This window comes from Phodopus roborovskii, unplaced genomic scaffold (assembly GCF_943737965.1).
Source record: "Phodopus roborovskii unplaced genomic scaffold, PHOROB, whole genome shotgun sequence".
NCBI classification, from domain to species: domain Eukaryota; kingdom Metazoa; phylum Chordata; class Mammalia; order Rodentia; family Cricetidae; genus Phodopus; species Phodopus roborovskii.
The window spans coordinates 59,865,942-59,886,534 of NW_026126407.1; the positions used below are offsets into that span (position 1 = coordinate 59,865,942).

The 20,593-nt window shown below is 44.1% G+C and overlaps 1 protein-coding gene and 1 non-coding gene across 2 annotated transcripts in view; both read left to right on the top strand.

Annotated features, from left to right (window-relative positions):
* The window catches only part of Mrtfb (myocardin related transcription factor B), a 127,552-nt gene extending 108,866 nt beyond the window's left edge, over nucleotides 1–18,686 (top strand). Inside the window, exons 11-16 of the mRNA XM_051181455.1 lie at nucleotides 386–1,378; nucleotides 3,090–3,233; nucleotides 4,421–4,579; nucleotides 4,871–5,008; nucleotides 10,735–10,795; nucleotides 13,529–18,686. Coding sequence (XP_051037412.1) covers nucleotides 386–1,378; nucleotides 3,090–3,233; nucleotides 4,421–4,579; nucleotides 4,871–5,008; nucleotides 10,735–10,795; nucleotides 13,529–14,064 — 2,031 coding nt within the window. The 3' untranslated portion in view covers nucleotides 14,065–18,686. The remainder of the gene's footprint in view (nucleotides 1–385; nucleotides 1,379–3,089; nucleotides 3,234–4,420; nucleotides 4,580–4,870; nucleotides 5,009–10,734; nucleotides 10,796–13,528) is intronic.
* On the top strand, nucleotides 1,517–1,622 carry LOC127219904 (U6 spliceosomal RNA). The gene has a single exon (XR_007834331.1). It is a non-coding gene; the product is annotated as a U6 spliceosomal RNA (small nuclear RNA).
* Nucleotides 18,687–20,593: the final 1,907 nt, after the last annotated feature.

The following is a 20,593-nucleotide window of genomic DNA, read 5'->3' on the forward strand; positions in this document are numbered from 1 at the left end:
GGTAGTTTTCCATAGATGAACAACAGTAGTACCCTTTATGGGAGTGTTTTCTCTTTATTTCCATTAAGTTTTATCTTTCAAATAAGTGGTAATTCTCATTTGCTGACATGTGCCTTATTTGAGCACCATGGGAAGAAACCACTTCTGAGTAGCAGTTCTCCAGTACCAGCAGTTTTCAGGTACCTCTCACAGGGCTCTTTGCCTCCTCTGAAGACTTAAGTGTGTTACCGTGAGTACAGATGGAGAAAGTCTATGTTTATATGTCAGCTTCAGGCATCTGTTGGGAGTGGAGCCCATCCATCCCTCTTTAGACAAGGGAGGTAGTTCTGCTTTTTACACACAGGAGACTCACAGAACCAAACACCTGATCTTCTTTTTCCTCCAGGTGTCAGAACTGAAGACAGAACTCAAACTGAGGGGTCTGCCAGTATCAGGCACTAAACCAGACCTCATTGAACGCCTGAAACCCTACCAGGAAGTGGCCAGCAGTGGCCTTGCTGCTGGCAGTATTGTGGCAGTATCTTCAGGAGCTATTGTTACCAGTAACCCAGAGATGACGGTGGCACTGCCAGTCACAACACTGCATAATGCTGTGACTAGCTCTGTGTCCACTTTCAAGGCAGACTTGCCACCTGCTGGACCCAGCAATGTGGCCCACGTTGAAAGTGTCCATTCCCCTCTGCCTGTTTCTCCATCACCCTCCGAGCCATCCAGTCTCAGTACTGATGACACAAACATGACAGACACCTTCACTGAGATCATGAACATGATGTCCCCTTCCCAGTTCCTGTGTGCCTCCCCACTGAGGGTGGCAGGCCATGAGGACAGTCTGAGCCCCACAAGCACCCTGTCAGCCCTAGAACTGGATGCTGCTGAGAAGGACCGCAAGCTTCAGGAGAAGGAGAAGCAGATTGAAGAGCTAAAGAGGAAACTGGAACAAGAGCAGAAGCTTGTAGAGGTCCTCAAGATGCAACTTGAGGTGGAAAAACGAGGGCAGCGGCCCCCAGATCCTCAACCCAGTGGCTCCTCACAGCCCCTCAGTACATCAGATCAGACTCATGGCAGTGTTAGGTCCTCCATCAAGGATGAGACCTCACTTCCTGACTGCTCTAGCCCCCAGCAACCCATCTCCACAGGCAGCCAGACCCTTATTGCCAAAAAGGCTGTGGTCATCAAGCAGGAGGTCCCCATAGCCCAAGCAGAACAGCAGAGTGTTGTCTCGCAGTTTTTTGTGAGTTCTCAGGGACAGCCACCTGCCCTTGTTGCTCAGCCTCAGGCCTTACTGACCACACAGACCACTCAGCTGCTATTGCCGGTGTCCATCCAGGGCTCGAATGTCACATCAGTGCAACTTCCAGTAGGCAGCCTTCAACTACAGGTACAAAATATGTCTAACGGTATTGCCTTTACAGTGAGTATGAGTGGTACAGCCAGCCCTGAGCTGTTGCTCAGTTACTATAGGCTATGGTTGTGGAAGGCATAGTGTGGGTGGTTGGGGTGAGGGAAAAAAAAGTTTGTTCTCATTTCAGCAGCACATATATGAAAATTGGAATGATACAGAGAATGTTAGCATGGCCCTGTGCAAGAATGACACACAAATTCATTAAGTGTTCCATATTTTTGCTTGGTCATTAGGGAGTGGCACTACTTGAGAGGGATTAGGAGGTATGGCCTTGGAGGAAGTATGGCCTTATTGGAGGAAGTGTGTCATTGGAGGGCTTTGAGATTTCAAGGGTCCAAGCCAGGCTTTCTCTCTGCCTGCTGCCTGCTGATCCAGACATAGGTCTCCCAGCTCTTTCTCCAGCACCATGTCTGCCTTTGTGTCTTTATGCTCCCCACCATAATGAAAATTGACTAAACCTCTGTGTGTCACCTCTGCCCTGATTTTAAGTGACAGCACATTTTTAGATAAGGAGCCTGAGGACAGATGTGACATATAAACCCTGTCTTCTGACTGGATGGGGGGGGGGCATTCACATGAGTATGCTGAGGAAAGCATGGGCCAGGCCTGTTCTAACTGTGGGGATATGCTTGCTTGTTGACTGCTGTGCTCTGTGCAGCACTTCTGGTAGATGTTATCATAAGGAGAACAGAAAGCCATTTGAGCCAGTGCTGCTTTAATTTTCCCAGTATCCCATGACAGCAGTAGAATAAGTTCACACCTGAGTTTAGGGGGCAGAGTCCAAACACACTTGGCAAGCGCAAAAGTCCCCTCCTTTGTTTGTAGAATACTTGAGAGCTGGAAGTCCATTCTATGACATATTTTGGCGGGGGAAGGGGAGGGTTGATCTAAATATTTTGTTAGAATTAATACAAGAACAGGTCTTGTTTTCTGCTGGGCCTCTGTACATCTGTGTGCCCAGCACTTCTTGACTGTTTGCAGACTATAAGCTTAAAGCAGGGTTGTGGGCAGTTGGGTATTAGTTTCCCTTAAATGTGCCACAGACCTGACTGTTCTTTATAGAGCTGCCTTGTTTCTGTTTTCTGCCTTCAAAACTTCTAATGAAATCTTAGCCGTGTTTGTCACTGGTGTAGGATTGTTGAGCTCCCTCAGAGAAGGCTGATAGAAGTGCCAGTGTGTTGTTCAGGCAGGTGACTAAGTAATGAAGTACTGTTTTTCTTGGGAAGGTAATCAGTTTTGAACCCCTAGTCTCCATCTCCAGAGAAAGAGGAAGGAGAAAATGTTTCAGGACACAAAATGTGTGTGTAGCACACTATCACATGGTACCCAATTAATGATAGTTTTTTTATAATTCTATCAGTAAAAAAGCAAATTTGAAAATAATTAGCTGGGCTCCCAGCACTTGGGAGGCAGAGACAAGCAGATCTCTGGGTTCCATGTCAGCCTGATCTACAGAGTGATTTTCAGTACAGCCAGGACTTTACACAGAGAAACCCTGTCTTGCAAAACAAAAGAAAAATTTGAGAAAATAGTTGCCAAAGGTCAGATGAACCAAAGTATGTGACTGTCAATTGTTTTGTGTCATTTCATCTCAGCTGTGATTCCCAAGCAAACAGTTACACTGTGTTAAAAACTCAATCCCAGATGTGCTTCTCGACACTAAAATTAATTTTTGTTTTCTTCCTAGACTCCAGCACCAGGAGGAGCTCAGGCTCAGCCTCAGGTAGCTACTGCCACACAGATTCCAGCAGCAGCCTTGGCCCCAGCACTTCCTCAGCAGCAGGAGGCCTTCCCACAGCATGTGTTGGGCCAGCCTCAGCCAGTCAGAAAGGTGCTTCTCTTTTCTGTCACAGCCCCTGTGATGTTCAGCCATAGAACAAACTGTAGGTCCAAAGCTATTCGGCCACAGATACTCTTTCCTAAGATTGGGATAAATCTTTAGTATGAAAGCTGGTTCAATATTCCAAGCCTTTTCATGTAAGTTTCCAGAGCATGTTTTTATAATCTTGGTACACAGGACTTACTGAGTTTTAAGGTATATTTCTTTTCTGATTAAATATGTTGTTCCATGGGTAAAGATAATTGAAGATAAAAAAGATACTTTTACATTTCTCTCTCACGTAAGAACTTCATATCTGAGAATCTCTCACATCATGGAGGAAGAGCTGGGAGGGTCAGGTGTCAGGCACACACCTGTAATCCAACCCTGGGAAGGCTGACACAGGAAGAGTCTCCAGTGTGAGTCTAGCTTAGGCTACCTCAAGGCCTCAAAACAGACATTTTTATCCTAGGTCTGAGCTCAGAGCTTTGATCTTGACCAGGTTTTTAGGTACCCCGATCTGAAAGTCTCAGGTGCTAAGACAACTTGAGGGTGAAACTGAGGGCCCATCTTATCAACACTAACATTAACATGAGTGAAAAAGGAAGCAGGGTCATACATGACCAAGTCTAGAAACCCCAAAATACCACTTTAGTGTACTTGTATAATCTTAAAAGAAGTTGGGCTTCCTTTGGCCTAGGGAAGAGTGTCTACAATGATATTGACAGTAAGTAAGGGTTTCTCGCTTCATCTCAGAATATTAGGGTTAGGAATCATTATTTCCATAAAGTGCCATTTGCCCTGTGGAAGATTTACACACAGTAGGTACATTTGGAGAGTGATAGGTGTACCCATGTACTCTCATGATAAGAAATATATATGTTGGAGCTAGAGAGATGGCTCAGCAATTAAGAGCACTGAGTACTCTTCTGGATTCAATTCCCAGCATCCACATGTTGTGTCATAGCTGTCTGTAACTCTAGTCCAAGGGGAACTGGACTACATGGCATAAGAACAAGTCATTCACCAAAGGCACCCATTCCACCTGTGTCTACAGATCCAGTCCTATTGGCAGCTGCCTTGTCTCCCACTGCTCAAGGTTACCTTCATGCTTCCACCAGAGACCCTGTGACCCACAAACCTTCAAAGTTTGTTGGCCCCTGCTCTAAAACAGTTTTCTTTCTTTCATTTTGTCACAGGTCTTCACAAACTCGGCACCAAACACAGTTCTTCAGTATCAGAGGCCACCTGGCCCAACAACCCAGCAACCCTTTGTCAGTAAAAGCTCCAACCCTGTTCTTCAGTCTAGAAGCACCCCACTTGCACCACTACAAAATGGCCCTAGCACAGCCAGCAAGGTAAGTAATAGTGAGGCAGCATCTACAATATTCCCTGGCACCTGCAGTGTGTGTTGACTTAGTGTTGGAGTTGAGGGAGTGAACCAGACCTTTGACAATGACTTGGATCTCTGATCAGTGAAGAAGAACCCTTCCACAAGACAGCCATCAGCTGTCACCTACCCAGATACTTAGTACACCTGTCTATGAGGTGATGGAAGAACCACTGTGGGTAGAACAGCAGAACTGAGTCACTGTAGGAGCAGTTGTGTAGCCCAGAGCTAATAAGTGCTTCTCCTGTTTTCGATGCAGCCTAGCTCACCCTCCCCACCCCAGCCGTTTGTTGTCCAGCACTCCTTGTTTGGGACCCCAGTCACCAAGACAAAAGACCCACCTCGATATGAAGAGGCCATCAAGCAGACACGTAGTGCCCAACCAGCCCTTCCAGAGGTGAGTGTCATCCTCTCAAGAACTTGCCTCAGAACACAGATTCCAGCTGGAAGTTATAGTTGAGCTGGCTGTTTTTAATTGGCATTTGAAGACTTGCAAGCCACTTGCCCACAGTAACTATTGAGATCAACTCTTACAGTGTGGCCTCAGGCAAGGTGTATATGTCTCCTTGGAGCCCTCCTGGGTCCCCTCTAACATAAGGGTAGCAGCAGCTGTGTCCCCATAGAGCAGATTGAGAACTCTCAATTATAAAAGGCATCAAGCCTGTGGAGGACCAAACACATCCTAGCCCTGTTTGTCCAGAGCTGAACACTTACTTTTGAGAAAAGAATCCAAACTCCCACAGGACCTGAGGTCACAATAGATCACAGTGAATTCTAGCAAGAGTTCACAGCAGCTAGCAAGAACTTGAGTGTATATGTGCAGCCCCATGGCCCATATTCTGTGAAATACTTGTCAGAGACACATGGTATGTTGCTATATTTGCTTTTTTTTAAGGCATGAAAAGGCAAGGCAGCACCTTTCTCCTATAAGTATCCAACAAGTAAGCTCCCTTAATTAGGGTGCACTGTCTGCATTTGGTCAGTCAGTGCCTCTGAAGAAATGCTCTGGGTTGCAGAGGAAAGACAGCTTTTCCTGGTTGTGAAATATCCCAGGCTCAACAGAGACATCAGCTGTGAGGGAAAAGCCAGATTTAAAAAGAAAAGAAAAAATAATAATAATAAGTCTACACCTTGCTATGAGAGTCTAAATAAATGGATCTTGGCCTGCCCTTCCCCACAGTCTATTTGAAAGTAGTGTCTCTTGCCCAGGGAGTAGGAATGAACTTCCAAGTGATTTTAATGACTAGAAGGCAGCCCTCACCCACCTAGCACAGTTCTCACATATAGGCGCACTGGCATTGCCCATCTGATGCATATACCAACAGAAGAATCCAGCAGGGATTCTGCAGTTCAGTCTCACTAGGTTTAGTTCCTAGGCTCTAAGCACCAGGCATGTATCAGCACTTCCTCAGTCCCACTAAGAATCTGGAGGGTCCACCAGAGGCCGAATGGGTCCCAGCTGGCTCCATCTTTCCACGGTAATCACTAACACAAAACTGAGGCAGGCTCAGTGCACTCAGCATTGTGTTGGAAAACCTACAATCAGAGGAGGGAACTTAGGTGGCATGAGTTCTATCTTGCTGCTCCATTTACCATGGGGTCTAGCTAATGGTCAGGGTTGCTGGTAGAAAGTGGTAGTCACCATAGCCTTCAGACCACAGGACCCAGCTATGAGCTCCTGAGGAGAAATTCAAGATAAGAAAGTCCTAAATTCTGGATGCTCAGCTCCACCTAAGCTCCAAGCCTCAGAACCTTGGAATAGACTCAAGCAGCCTAGCTGCAAACAGAAGACAGAAAGCCGAAGTTAACGTACACAAGCTGCTTGCTACACAAGCTGCTTGCTAAAAAAGAGCCATTCATGTGAGAAAACAACACGTAGTATCCTGTTCTCAGAGGAAAACCTGCTAGGGAGTTGAACCCAAGCTGAAGTGTGGACTTATCCTATTTTTTCAGCCTTTTTTCAGGAAGTCTTTTAAAAAACTAAATGGGAATTCTAAAACTAAAAATACAGTACCTGAAGAAAATCATAGGTAAACTTAGCAGAGGGGAGGGAAAGGAAGTCAACTAATGAAGTGAGTGGAATTGATCTGAGCCATGCACAAACCTGAGTCATCCTGAGTTAACCCATTACATTGTATACATGAATGGCCTGTAAATACAATTGCATCATGTCTCTTAACCTTTAATTCAAAACCAACATCCATGACTGGAGGAGCCTCAGAGCCTGTGTAATGTTTTCCCACAGTGTAACTCACATTGAAACCTGTGATAGAGAAACTAGACAGTGGGGCAGCTGAGTACTGGAAGAGGTAATAGCTAGTGTTTTCATACCTCTGAGATGTTCAGCAGACACTAACCTAACAAAAAAGAATTTCTATTACATCATGGCATTCCACATTATGTCACAGTCACATTATCAAAAGTAAAGGTAAAAGATACTGAACAGAAAAGCAGTACATCACATAAGGGGCAAATGACTATTTGATGTCAGCTTTTCATCAAAACTGGTGGAAAGAGACTAGCAAGGTGGCTCCATGGGCTTGCCAACTGAGCCACACAAACTGAGTTCCATCCTCAGGACCCACATGGTAGAAGAAAAGAACCCATTCCTGCACTCTCATTGTACAGTAGCACAACATACAACAACATAGTATGTGCACAAGCACACTCCCAAAATAAATGAAATACATTTCTAAAAACTAATGGAAGCCAGAAAAAAAAATGCCACAACATTATTTCAAGTTCTTAGTGAGGAGGGATCAGAGATACTGTGACCTGGATTCTGTATCAAGTGAAAGTGTTCTATAAGAATAATGTTAGCCAGCCTTTAATCCCAGCACTCAGGAGACAGAGGCAGGAGAATCTCTATGAGTTCAAGAGCAGCCTGGTCTACAAAGCAAGTTCCAGAACAGCTAGGGCTGTTACACAGAGAAACCGTGTCTTAAAAAAGAAAAGAAAGAAAGAATAAATGTAAACTCTGGATAAGTTCAGATAAAGAAAACATAATCCATCAAATACAAAGACATGGCTTTTAAGTCAAGGGTTGGAAGGAAAACACACCATTCAAACAGGAAACTTACTAGATTTGCTGGTGGCAAAAGACTTAAACATATATTTTACCAAGGATAAGTGATGAGTGAATAAGTGTATGTAAACATGCAACCATTAGTAGCCACCAGGGAAATGTATTAGAATCACATCTCCATTCCACAACATACCTCAAGAATTGAGCCTGGAAATGCAGAGCACCTGCTGCTAGGAACCTTCAGTTAAGTTTGACTATTTTCTAAGATGTTAAATGTACATCCACTCTGTCATTCTATTTCTGGATACTTATCTGAAAGAAAACAGGGCATGGCTGTGTAAAGACTTGTACACAGGCTATTATAGCAACTTTGTTAACAGTCCAAAAGTGGGAACCCAAATGTCTTATCAGCAAGTAAATAAATTGGAAAGCAGGCATTTCCATACATGGAGTGCCAGTCAGGTAAACTACCTACGACATGGATAAACACACTACAACCCCAGAATAATGATACTGCATGAAAAAATCCACCTCTTCTACACCGCCCCCCCCCCCAAGAAGTGCATGTCTGAATCACTGCTAGGAAACTGATCTCTTTAGAAAGAAACAGGACACTGGTGTCCCCGAGATGAAGGAACTTACTAAGTGACAGAAATGGTGGTGATCTTGTTAATGGTTTCAAAGACATATCAGAACATTAAATTCCATGATCTATGGTATCTTAATTAGGTTTCTATTGCTGTAAAGAGACACCATGACCACAGCAGCTCTTATAAAGGAAAACATTTAATTGGGTGACTCACGTACAGTTTCATAGGTTTAGTCCTTTATCATGGTGGGAAGCATAGCAGCACACAGGCAGACATGGTGCTAAAGAGGAGCTGAGAGTTCTTCTACATCTGGATCCCCAGGCAGCAGGAAGAGAATGAGCCACTGGGCCTGGCTAGGGCTTCTGAAACCTCAGTGACACACTTCCTCCAACAAGGCCATGTGTCCTAATCCTTTCAAATAGTGCAACTTTCAGTGAGCCTTTGCGGGCCATTTTTATTCAGACCACCACATTCTATTCTCTGGCCCCCATAGGCTTGTAGCCATATGATAATGCAAAATGCATTTAGTCCAGCTTCAAAATTCCCCATAGACTATTACACTCTCAACACTCCATAGTTCAAATTTCCTGATACTCATGACAGTCTCTTAATTATAGTTCCCTATAAAATCATAATCAAAAAGCAGATCACATATTTCCAATACACAATGGCACAAAATATACATTGCCATTCCAAAATTGTGGAAAGGGAGCATAATGAGGAAACACTAGACCAAAGCAAGACCAAAATCCACCTGGGGAAACTCCAAACTCCACATCTTTATGTCTGATGTCAAAATGATCTTCATATCTCCAACTCTTTTCAGGTTTGTTGACTACAACATAATTCTTTCTTAGGGCTGGTTCCATTCCCTGTTGGCAGGTATCTCATGACTCTGGCATTCCAATGTCTTGGGGTCTCCAAAGTAATCCAGGCTTCAGTTTCACAGCTTTACAAAATGGCCTCTTAAGGCCTCCATTCTGGAACACCCCTGCCACATGCCTGGCCTCAGCTGCTTTTCTTAGTCACAGAAGGTGAGATTCTCTTTTCTCTCTTTAACTCGAAAGCCAGAACCACGTGGCCAAAGCTGCCAAGTTCTGCTATTTACTGGGGCTGGAACATGGCCCCCTCATTCAACTATATCTTCAATGGTTTCCTTCACTGCCTAAGCTTATCTGTCCTGGAACTAATTCTGTAAACCTCAAACTCAGAGATCCACCTGTGTTCACCTTCTTTAATTCTTTTCACAAGTTGGAAGCTCAGCTGGGTGGGGTCAACTTGCTCTGAGGTCACCACTCCCTTTATCCACTGAGCATCAAGTTTTTCTTGAATCTCTTTATACTTCCTGGTACCCTGTTTCTCCTCAGACTGTACATTTTGTATTTTTTCATGCTCATCTTGCTCCTTTTCTTTACAGATCTACATAAGTATGGCCACTAATAACCAAGCAACACAGTCCATACTAGGCTGTTTTAAAATCTCCTCTGCCAGAGCTTTTCATTCATAATTCTTCAATTTAGCCCTAGGCAGATTTTTGGGCAAGGGCAGAAAACAGCCACATTCTTCACCAAAATACCATAAGGACAATCTCTAGGCTGCACACTAATATTCTCTTCTGATGCCTCTTGAGCCAAGCTCCCACAGTTCAAATCAACCTTACCACTACTGTCTTCCATGTTCCTACTACTATGTGTCCAGTTGCTTTTCCAGTCCAAAGCCCCAAAGTGTTCATATTCCTCCAGGCAAAAACATGGTCAGGCCTATCACAGCAATACCCAGGCCCTAGTGCCAACCTTACTTAATTAGGGTTTTATTGATGTGAAGAGACAGCAGCTCTTATAAACAAAACATTTTGTTGGGGGTGGCTTACAGGTTTAGTCTATTGTGATAAGGAAGCATGGTGGCACACATGCAGACACAGTGCTGAAGAAGGAGCCAAGAGTTCTACATCTGGATCAGGAGGTAACAGTAAGAAAGAATGAGCATCTAGGACTAGCTTGAGCTTCTGAAACCTCAGAGGCTGCACCCAGTGACACACCTACTCCAAGAAAGCCACCACATTTCCTAATCCTTTCAAATAATGCCACCCCCTATAAGCCTATGGAGGCCATTTTCATTTAAACCATTACATATAATAAATGCAACTTATATGTCAAGTAAACCTCAAAGTTGAAAACATATGCACAGTGTGTTTATCTTTACACATATCAATTTTTTTCTAAATACAAATAAATTAGAAACTTGTAAAATAAAGTGTTAGAAATCTCCCAAAGTGTCATTCAGTGACAGTAAGGGACATGTGGAAGTGAGGGAGCTGACCTGCTTGACTCCTAGTTGATCTACCATGCTGTGATATTTTGGGTAAATGTCTCTATTTACCAAGTTACTCAGCTGTTTTCAAGATTATCAAATGTCAGATGAAAGCAGAGGCTCAGCGGAGGATCCTCAGGGCCTGGCTGCAGACACTGCCCTGGTGAAGGCTTTTAACTCTGCTTTCCTTGGCTGCAGGTTTCCAACGTGCACAGTCAGCAGATGGACGACCTCTTCGACATCCTCATAAAGAATGGAGGTAGGTCAGAAGGCTGACAAGGTAGGTAGGCTGGACAAGAGACTGTGGAAAAAAGGCCTCACACCACTGGCCCAGGAAAACCTTTCTCTAAAGTCGGAGTTTCTTGGAAACTGAGAAGTGGACAGTTTTAAACCTGTTCAAATTAGGTCATTAAAACACAACAGAGGAAAGGCTCTAGTTCCACATCAGTTACATAATGTCCACACAGCCATTACCTAGCAAAAAGGAAAGACCATGGACCAGCTTTAAACCCTATGCAAAACTGCAAAGTGTGCCGGTGTCTAGGCATGGGCAGAGAAGACTCCCATTACCTGGCCTGGGCTCCCTCCAGTTATTCTATTAGAATTTCAAGCACTAACATTTAAGAAATCATGAGGGATAGTGAGATAACCTAAGGTAAAAGTGCTTGCTGCTGAGCTTAATGACCCGAATTTGATATCCATGACCCTTATTGGTGGAAGAAGAGAACTAACTCCCACAAGTTGTTCTCTGAATTTCACATACATGCTGTGGTGGCAGTGCACAAATAATAAAATGTAGTTAAAAGTTAAAATAAGTCATCAGTTTACAGTATGTTGTCTTGGTCCAGACATTAACCACAGAAAAAGTCTACCTCATCTCATGTGACTTTAAAAATAAGTATAGAATCTGTTTTTCAGAAACTTTTGGGGATGGTTGCAGCTCAATGGTAGAGTACTGCAATACAAATGTGAGGTGCCGTATCTCATCCCTGGCCCCACTCGCACTTGAGCAGGCGCACGTGCACACACACACACACACACACACACACACACACACACTCACACACATGCATGCACAAGCCAGATTGTTAAAGTTCTCTGATAAAAGCAGTCTTATATGAAGTTTTCAATCTGGTTACTGTTTCTCCATCCGTGAGAAACATTATCAGACCCAGGAGGCAGATGCTCTGGTCTGAGCACTTGCCATTTGCACATGGGTCACATGTATAAGTAGAAGTCTTTGCTAAGAATCTGTTAAACTCTAGAACTAGTCTGAGGCATGGCTACTCCTGACCCTCAACAAGAAGATGAATCTAAAGTGTTGTTACTGAACCCTTAGAATAAGTGAGGAAGAAAAGTCTGTTCCATAAACATGATACCATGTTCCCCTTTTTAGGTAAGGTATATAAGAGTGGTGAAAAATAAACTCATGGCAATTCAGTATTAACTGAATTTGCCCTCCTGGTTTAAAAAAAAAAAAAAAAGAATCTGTTAAACTCATGGTTAGCATAAACTATGAAAACTTGGAAATTTAAAAATGAAATGTGTATTTAAAATCAGGGCATTCAATTTTTGCTCAATCTGGTGAAGATAAGATGTTTTTCCAATGATTAATAATAATTTTTATGGGGATAAAGAGATTGTTCAGTGATTCATGGGTGCTCTTGCAGAGGATTCAGTGTCAATTCCCAGCACCCCATTGGCTCACAAATATCTGTAACTCCAGTCTAAGGGAATCCAACACCCTCTTCTGGCTTTCAGGAGCTCTACACACATGCACAGAAATAACACTCAGAAACACTGAGCTTTAAGTATATTAAATCTTTTGCCTAGTGTATTCTCAGAAAATTGAGATAGAATCAAGCATGATGAAGCACCACATTTAATCCCAGTACTCAACAGGCAGGCAGATCTCTCCAAGTTCCAGACCAAATCAGCCAGGACTACACATAATGAGAACCTGTCTCGAAAAGCAGTAAAAGAGGTAGTTAAAATTCTTCTAAGCGAGCGCTAGTGCATCTATAACAGAAGGTTTGTCGATTTGCTGGCCATTCTGGCAGGGAATCAATATATGATCAGTTAGGGCAATGACTCCATCAGTATAAACCATGCAAGCCTGAGTTTGGTCTCCCAGAATCCACAAAGAAAATAAAAATGAGCCAGGTGATTGGTGGTACATGTCTTTAACCAGCACATGAAGGGTAGAAACAGGAGGGAGGATCTCTGATTTCAAGGCCAGCCTGGTCTACAGAGCAAGTTTCAGGATAGCCAGGGCTGTGTAGAGAAACCCTATCTCAAAACAAACAAACAAAAGTAGACACAGTAACATATGCCTACAACTGTGGTATGGGGCAGATGAACACAAGTGGGTCCTTGGGGCGGGCGAGCTAGCCAGCCATTGGGGCTGAACAGGTGAGCTCTGAGTCCAGTGAAAGACCCTGTCTCAAAATGCAGGGTACAGTTAGCTTTGAAGAAGACATGCAGACACTCACAAAGAACTAAAAGGGTTGAGGCTGGAAAGATAGCCTAATACTTTCTGCTCCTGTAGGAGTACCCCTGGTATTGCTAGAATTCTCTTCTCAGCATCCATGTTGCCTGACTCTCCAGTGCCTGTAACTCCAGCTCAGGGGATCCATGAGTACTTGCACACAGAAACACTTCATACACATGTACACATAAGTAAAAATTAAATTTTAAGAGTAAATTAAATAAATAATCGATGCTCATTAAACCAACTACCTAATCCTCCAAAATTTTATATAACTCAAAAAAGAACAAGAACTCAGTAACAGCTAGGTATATTATGTCTTTTGGGAACTTTCTAGACTATACTGCCAAACTGGAGTGCACTCCAGCAATAATGACTTTTCAAAAAAGGATTAAATAAGCATGTTGTTTCTGTTCTAAGATGTGAGGAAGGTGACAAGGTAGTCACTAACTCAAAATTGGATGGCAGCATATCTGTACTAACACCATCAATTCTTCTGCACAGAAATTTCCTTCCCTATAAAAGAAGAGCCTTCTCCAATTTCCAAGATGAGACCAGTGACAGCCAACATCACTACAATGCCAGTCAACACAGTGGTGTCTCGACCCCCACCCCAGGTCCAGATAGCACCACCGGTGTCCTTAGAACCTATGAACAGTTTGTCTGCCAGCTTAGAGAACCAGCTAGAAGCCTTCTTGGATGGAACTTTACCCTCGACCAATGACATTACCCCACTGCAGAGCAGCAGTGAAGATAGAGAGCCTTTCTCTCTAATAGAGGACCTCCAGAATGACTTGCTAAGTCACTCCAGCATGTTGTACCACTCTCACTCTCCCATGGAGACCTCTGAGGCCCAGTTTGTAGCAGGGACCCCCTGTCTATCTCTCGACCTTTCAGACTCCAATCTGGACAACATGGAGTGGCTAGACATCACCATGCCCACCACATCCTCTGGGCTCACTCCTCTGAGCACCACTGCACCAAGCATGTTCTCTGCTGATTTTCTGGACCCACAGGACCTGCCACTCCCATGGGACTAAGGTCACAGGTCACTTGTCTCAGAGTCGTGAGGTTTCAAAACATGAAAACAATCCTGAAGAGTCAGTGCTTAGAGCTATAGCCATAGCTGCACTGTTGCAATTAAAATATGTTATCACAGAAAAAAAAGGACGGTCATAGCCTGGAAGCCAAGTGTGAGAGCACCTCATGCATCTTGCAGTGACTCCACAACTTACAGAGGCAGGCCTGTTGCATGCAAGAGGCCTTGTGACATGCCTTAGAGAAAGCCAAAGGTCAGGTGCCATCCACAGGAAGTTGCACTGGGGCTCTGGTCAGCAGCTACCTTTCAAACTCTGTGGTCACCTCATGGCCCTAATAAGAGGCAAGCAGCTCCACTTGAAACACAAGGCAACTACAAGGGAGGGGAGGAGGGAGGGAGAAGCCACTGCACATTTGCTCCCTAGAGTGGCCTGAGCCAGGTCTATAGCAAAGTCAGAGGCAGTTGTGCATGATGTACAAACAGCAGCAGCAGCTTTCAGTCAGAGGCTCTGAGTTCACTCTGAAATCTGTGTGTCTGTATGTCATAGGTCAGTTTGTGAATTTGAAAATCTAAGTGAACAGCCTCTCATCATAAGTGTTTGTCTACAAAATCTGCAACACAAGAGCCCAGTGCACAGTTCAGATGTGTTGGTAGTGCTGCAGCTTCCCCAGCAGCCTCAGATGGGTGAAGTTGGTTCCCTTATGACATTAGGCATTGGAATGTGCTGACCTTGTTACCTCTACAGCCTGCAATAGAGTAAAAAGATGGCTGTCCACTGGTCCTACTTGTTGGAATAACTCAGCTATCTCTAGAGTACCTGAGCCACAGTATCTCCATCTTTGAAGATTAGTGGACAGACTCTCAGGTGATCACACCCATCTCAAAAAACCAAAAAAGGCTTCAGCATGAAATTCCTTTTTGAGCTAATGAGTTACAAGAAGGGAAGGTGTAGATCATCTGTCAAACTCTAAGACAGTCCCACCATGAGCACGGGTTAGACCGTCTCCTGTCACTAGATCCTTGATTCTCATTGTATAGGCTTGTAACTGGATGCCCTGCATGTTCTCAGTGTGTCCTCAAGCCTAATCCTAAAAACTGGATTTCTATTTCTGTTTTCTCTTGATCTATAAAGGAAAAGTTAGGTTTGTCAAGTAATTTAAGAATTTTCTAAAATGCCAACTGCCACAGGATTTCCATAACTCTTGATCTAGTCATTTAGTTACTGGCAAATTGTAAATAACTGACCAAAGTATGGGCTTTCTATTAACTAAGAGCCTTATCCTCGTCCCTTCCCACCCCTTTAACTCTGCATGTGGGCTTCCTACATAGGCCTGTTCCACAGGCACGCCCAGGAAGTAGCCTGACGCATTGCCTAGACAGAACCTGAATCATTTCTGAGGAGGTTTTGCCCCAATGTGATCTTAGTTCAAGTCTGTATTTGTTTAATCCTACTCTGTGTCAGAATGGTACTTGTTCCCAGCTTTACCCTCTTTGAACAGCGCTCCCTCACCTGAAGCTTGGCTTACTGGTAAGGGGAATCCTATTGTTAAGAAACTGTTCAGTGTTGGGAGACATCACCATTCTGATAGCTGAACACTACCATCTGACAAGTTTTTGAGCTCACTCTCACATGACATACCAAGTTGGTTCTGCTGCACAGCTGCTTGTATCCAGATGTAGACCTGGGAAGGAACTCTTCCCTGTGGGAATTTTAGCTCTAGTTTTTGGTAGAGAGCTTTAGTCCTCTCTCCCTCTTTGAGTATCCAGGTAAAGTAGTACCAAGTATCATCAAGCTTGTGGGAGATCACTAAATGCTAGTGCATTTCCTTCTGTAGGAAAATTTAATTTCTGTAATCCTGAGCTGTAAGTCTTTATATTGCTTTTTAAGTTGCTTTGAAGCCTGTCACAAGAAAGTTGTTCTCCAAATACAAGTGAGTACAGAGGAAGCCATCTCAGTTGTCCATATGCCCATTCTGTCCAGGCTTCAATCCATCAGGATCCCATTTCTTAAAAAACTAAGGGGGCTTCCAGTTACAGCATTCCTCTCCTAACTCTGCTGGTTCATGCATCCAGTAGGTACTTACGACACCAATGACATGAGAGTTAGGCTTCCCCCACATGCTCTGGGTGAGAATGGACATCTTTCCCATGTGCTCACATAAATGTGTCGTGACCAAAGACCACTCTGCAAAAAGGCCTCTTGACCTAGCTCCAGCCCTCAGTGAGTGTGTCAGAAAAGGTGTGTGTCAGGCCAACAAGATGACTCAGCAGGCCATGGTGGGGCATCTGCCAACAGGACTGAGGAGCTGAGCTTGAGCCCCAGAATTCATGGGATGGAACAGAACTGACTCCCACAAGTTGTCCTCTAACTTCCCCACACAGACCCACCTGTAAGTGGATATAAAGTTATTTCACAGCCATTAAAGCATGGATCAACGAGCCCTTTCAATTTCCACTGTGCATGTACATGTGTGGTGTAGGCTTTTGCTTATACCATGTTGCCAAGGAAATCCCTCCTAGAAGCTTGAGGTATCTGACTCCAGCCTCACTTTTCCACATAACCCAAAGTGCAATGGTATCAACTTGACTTTGTAAGGTACAGATTTCCAGTCATCTCCTGGGAAATAATTGCTCTACGGCTTCTAGAAAGCTGATATGGCTGTGGCCTCTCTAGGAAACCAGGGCTGACTCAAGCACCCTGCTCAAGTGTGCAGTCAACACACAGAGATGCTCCAAATTCATGAGACTTCTTGCTCAAATATGTGTTTGTTTCGCACAAATGTTTTTCTAAGACTTTACTAAAACCTTCTTTCAGAAGCTCCGTGGTTCCCTGGCCACATGCTGTGTCTTGCTGGCCTGAACACTACATAAAGCCAGGGACCCGGGGCCATACTATCAGCCCACACACACCATCATCCCACCCAGAGGAGCGGGTAAGAGCAGTGTCTACTTTGTCAGCAGAGTGGACACAAAACACCTGAGCCCAGTTATTCCAGGCAATGTTCCCAGCAATGAAATCTGAAGAGGCAGCTGTCCCTTAAGTTAGAGGGCAGCCCCTTTACTGTCCTCAAGCAGACCTGGCCCAGAGAAGTAGCAAGAAGAGCCCACATCACATCTACACCCTTAGCTGTTCCCACACTGGCCAGTCTCAGAAGCTGCTGCTGGTAGAAGGCTGGGGTCTTGGACATCACCAAGACTGCATAGAAAGCTAAGAGTGGCTGTTGTATTGTACCATCAGAGCAACCAGGTCTGGGCCGGCAAACTCAAACATCCATGCTTGCTTCTGTCCCTCACACCACACAACACTGAGGTTATCAAATACACAGGGCCCAATGCCCCAGAGGAAAGTTAGCCCCAGGTTACCCCAGCATACTAACTGGAAGGCCAGGATTACCAGGAAACACTGTTCATGCTCACTGGAGGTGTATTTGGAGAGCTAAACGGTCAGTTCATTGTAAAGAGTTCTGTCAAAACTGGAAAGTAGCAGTTCATATATTGTCATTTTGTTTCCTGGTTCAGACCTTCACTCAGCAGTCTCTGGGCTTAGTTTGTATTTGTCTGGTATTTACCAAACTGGGTGACAGTGAGCAGGTCGTTTTTCAGCTGCTCACTCTCTCACAGTACCTGAGAAGATGTTTCCCTGTGTCATTTAAGGCATGTGATACAAGAAGCTGCACATGTTCACAAGCTTTATCCTCCACTCAAGCCCTGGGGAATGGGGTGTCACAGGCTTGGCAATCTCAGATGTACTAGGTGCTGTCTGAAAGCCCAGTATATGTCATCAGAGACATAAGCTTAGCAATTGGATAGATTCGCTGGAAGATGTCCCAGTCATGTCACCTCTACATCCTGCTGTGAAGACCCTACCCACTAATGGGAGATGTCGGTTAAGGCAAGGGTTCAGTATCCACCAAAGGTACTTGACTTCAAGAAACCAATAGTAATGCAAAATGCTTAAAGGAACCAAAGGCATCACCAGGTATTTGCCAAAAGCAGCCACTTTTATTTAAAAATTGAGGCTAATGTAATTTCAAGTCAGTCCCAAAAAGGTATCCAGTTAGGGTTATAAATTTCACAGAGATGTAGATATTTCTTGTTTTCCTGTAAAATAGTATGGAGCTGTTTTGTTGGTTTAAGAAGAGCATACTTGGTAGTAATGCCAAGTTGTTTTCTTCTATGTCAAGGTGAATTCTCCGTTGCTTGCAATGGACATGCAGGTGTTTCTCTTCATCTTCACATAATGTCTTAGCATCTCACTTATGAAGAAAAGGGGAAAACACCAGTGGGCAGTGCCATTCTTACTGAAGCACTAGTTTCATGAATAGAAAATCATGGCAATCAGAGGTCCATTCGTGTGTTGCCTTTATGTTGTTTTTAAAAGAAAAACCATGATGCCTTTGTATGTGCTGTTTGCACCCCTGACTCAATTCTGTACTGTGTCTGAATGCCATAGGTTTGCACATGTACTGTACATAGGCGATGCAGACTGTATTTTTATATGTGTGTGCATTTATCATCAGATCTTTTGTACATAGTGGCAGTATTGTAGCTGATCGGGAAATGTTTGATATCTCAGCAATTTTGCATTTTTGTGTCTCAAATAAAAAAATTTTTTTTGATGTACCATGACTGTGTGTACAGAAGAACACACTGGGGAGTGGGACCACTATAGACCTGTGACATGGGCAGCCTCAGGGAGGACAGCATCTTCAGAACAGCTTTCAGCCAAGCAGCAGGTGGGCCAACAGTATGACATGTAGACCCCACAGAAAATAGGCTGCCTCATGTCCTCACAGCGTACAACAGAAACTTGGCAGGTACTCACTGACCGCCAAATCCTGTTCTGTCCTCCAGAGAATCAGGAACCACTGAGTGAAAGGCAATAAAATTTGTGGGCCTTGCTATGGTATGGACACAACACTACAGTGAGAACTGGCTACTCTTCTGTGGCAAGAAGCACACCACCACCAAGCACATGGTGCAACAAGACTTCCAAACACCCAGAACTGAGTCCTTCAGCCAAGTCTCAAAATCAACTACCTATGTAGAAAGTACTTTATGGTCCATATAAAATGCTTTTTAAGAGTAAGCTGTGGGGAGAAGCATTTTGGCCAGAAACCCAGGGTTATATTTGAGTTAATGCTTTATTTTCCTCTTAGTTTAGAAGAAACCAAATGGTAGCAAGAAAGCTTAATTGACAATCATAATTGATAATGTGTGTGAGAGTCATGGGAGAAAGTCCCCAGTTGCAGAAGAAAGCTGGTTAAATTGATAGTTATCCGTGTATCTTGGGTGCAAGAGAGCAGCCAACAGATGGGTGATGGAGCCATCTGCAGTGCCCCTTGTGTAACAGACAGATCTGCCTGCCTGTGGGGTGACACTGTACATGAAGCAGTGCTGGGACACTCGGGCAAGTGTTGGGAGGGAATTCTTGGATGAGGCCAGACTCCTTGGGCAACAGCTCTGCTCTGCCCTTCTCTTTGCCAGGCAACAAGCTCAGTGCTGGGGTTGAACTATGGAAGGGATCCACAAAGGAAGTACCCAGAAATTGGGGCTAGGTGGATAGGAGATCACAGGCTCTAGGACTGCTAGCCTGAGGTATTAGAATCTCTCACAGATATTTCTAGTTTGGTTTGTTTGTTTTTCCCCTGAGTAGTACTAAGCTTTAGAAAGCCTTTGAAATGTTGGACAAAGTCCACTGAGTATGTTAAGAGACCTTAACACCAAAGCTCAGTGCTGGCTACAGATGGATGATGACTAGTCCATATCATAACCCAGCAACACAGACTGGAGAGAAGGCTCAGTAAGATGCATGGACACCAGATGTCATCAACAGTTTCATCTGGTCTCATAACCCTAGGGTTTACCATTCCCTCACCCTTTCTTCAGTAGCAGCTATTGCTGCCTCCTCTTCCTCCTCCCCACTCCTCTTTGAATGTCTGACTATCTGTGTGTGTCTCTCTGCTTCTACCCCTGCTTTTCTCTCTCCCCCTACTTTTCTTCCTCTCTTTGTCCCTTATACACAGTCACATGTAATCTGATACTCCTAGGTTCACCTCCCAAATGCCAGGATTACAGTCATATATCACTGTACCAATGTATGTAATACTGGGGATGCTAGGCAAGCACCCTACTGTCTGAGCTACATCCCAGCCCTTCTGGTTATTTTGAGTCGGGGTCTCACTAAAGTGAACTGACTGGTCTGTAACTCATTCTATATCTAAGGCTGGTCTTGAATTTGCGATCTTGTCTCAACCTCCTGAGTATCTGAGGTTCTAGGACTGTGCCATTGGCCCTGTTCATTCCTCCAAAAGCCACTTTTAATAGTCATATGCTCAGAAACCTAGTTGTCACATCCTGGCTTTTCTGTTCAACTATGTTGCAAGAAAATAAGTAAAAAAAAACTAAGATAGTTTGTCCTGGATGACCACTTGGATTTTTTCATATTTTACTGTTTTAAGGGTGGCCTTGTGAAAACCAGCCAGGAGGCAAGTTACAAATTGATCCCTTGCAAGGATGCCCCTGGGGTG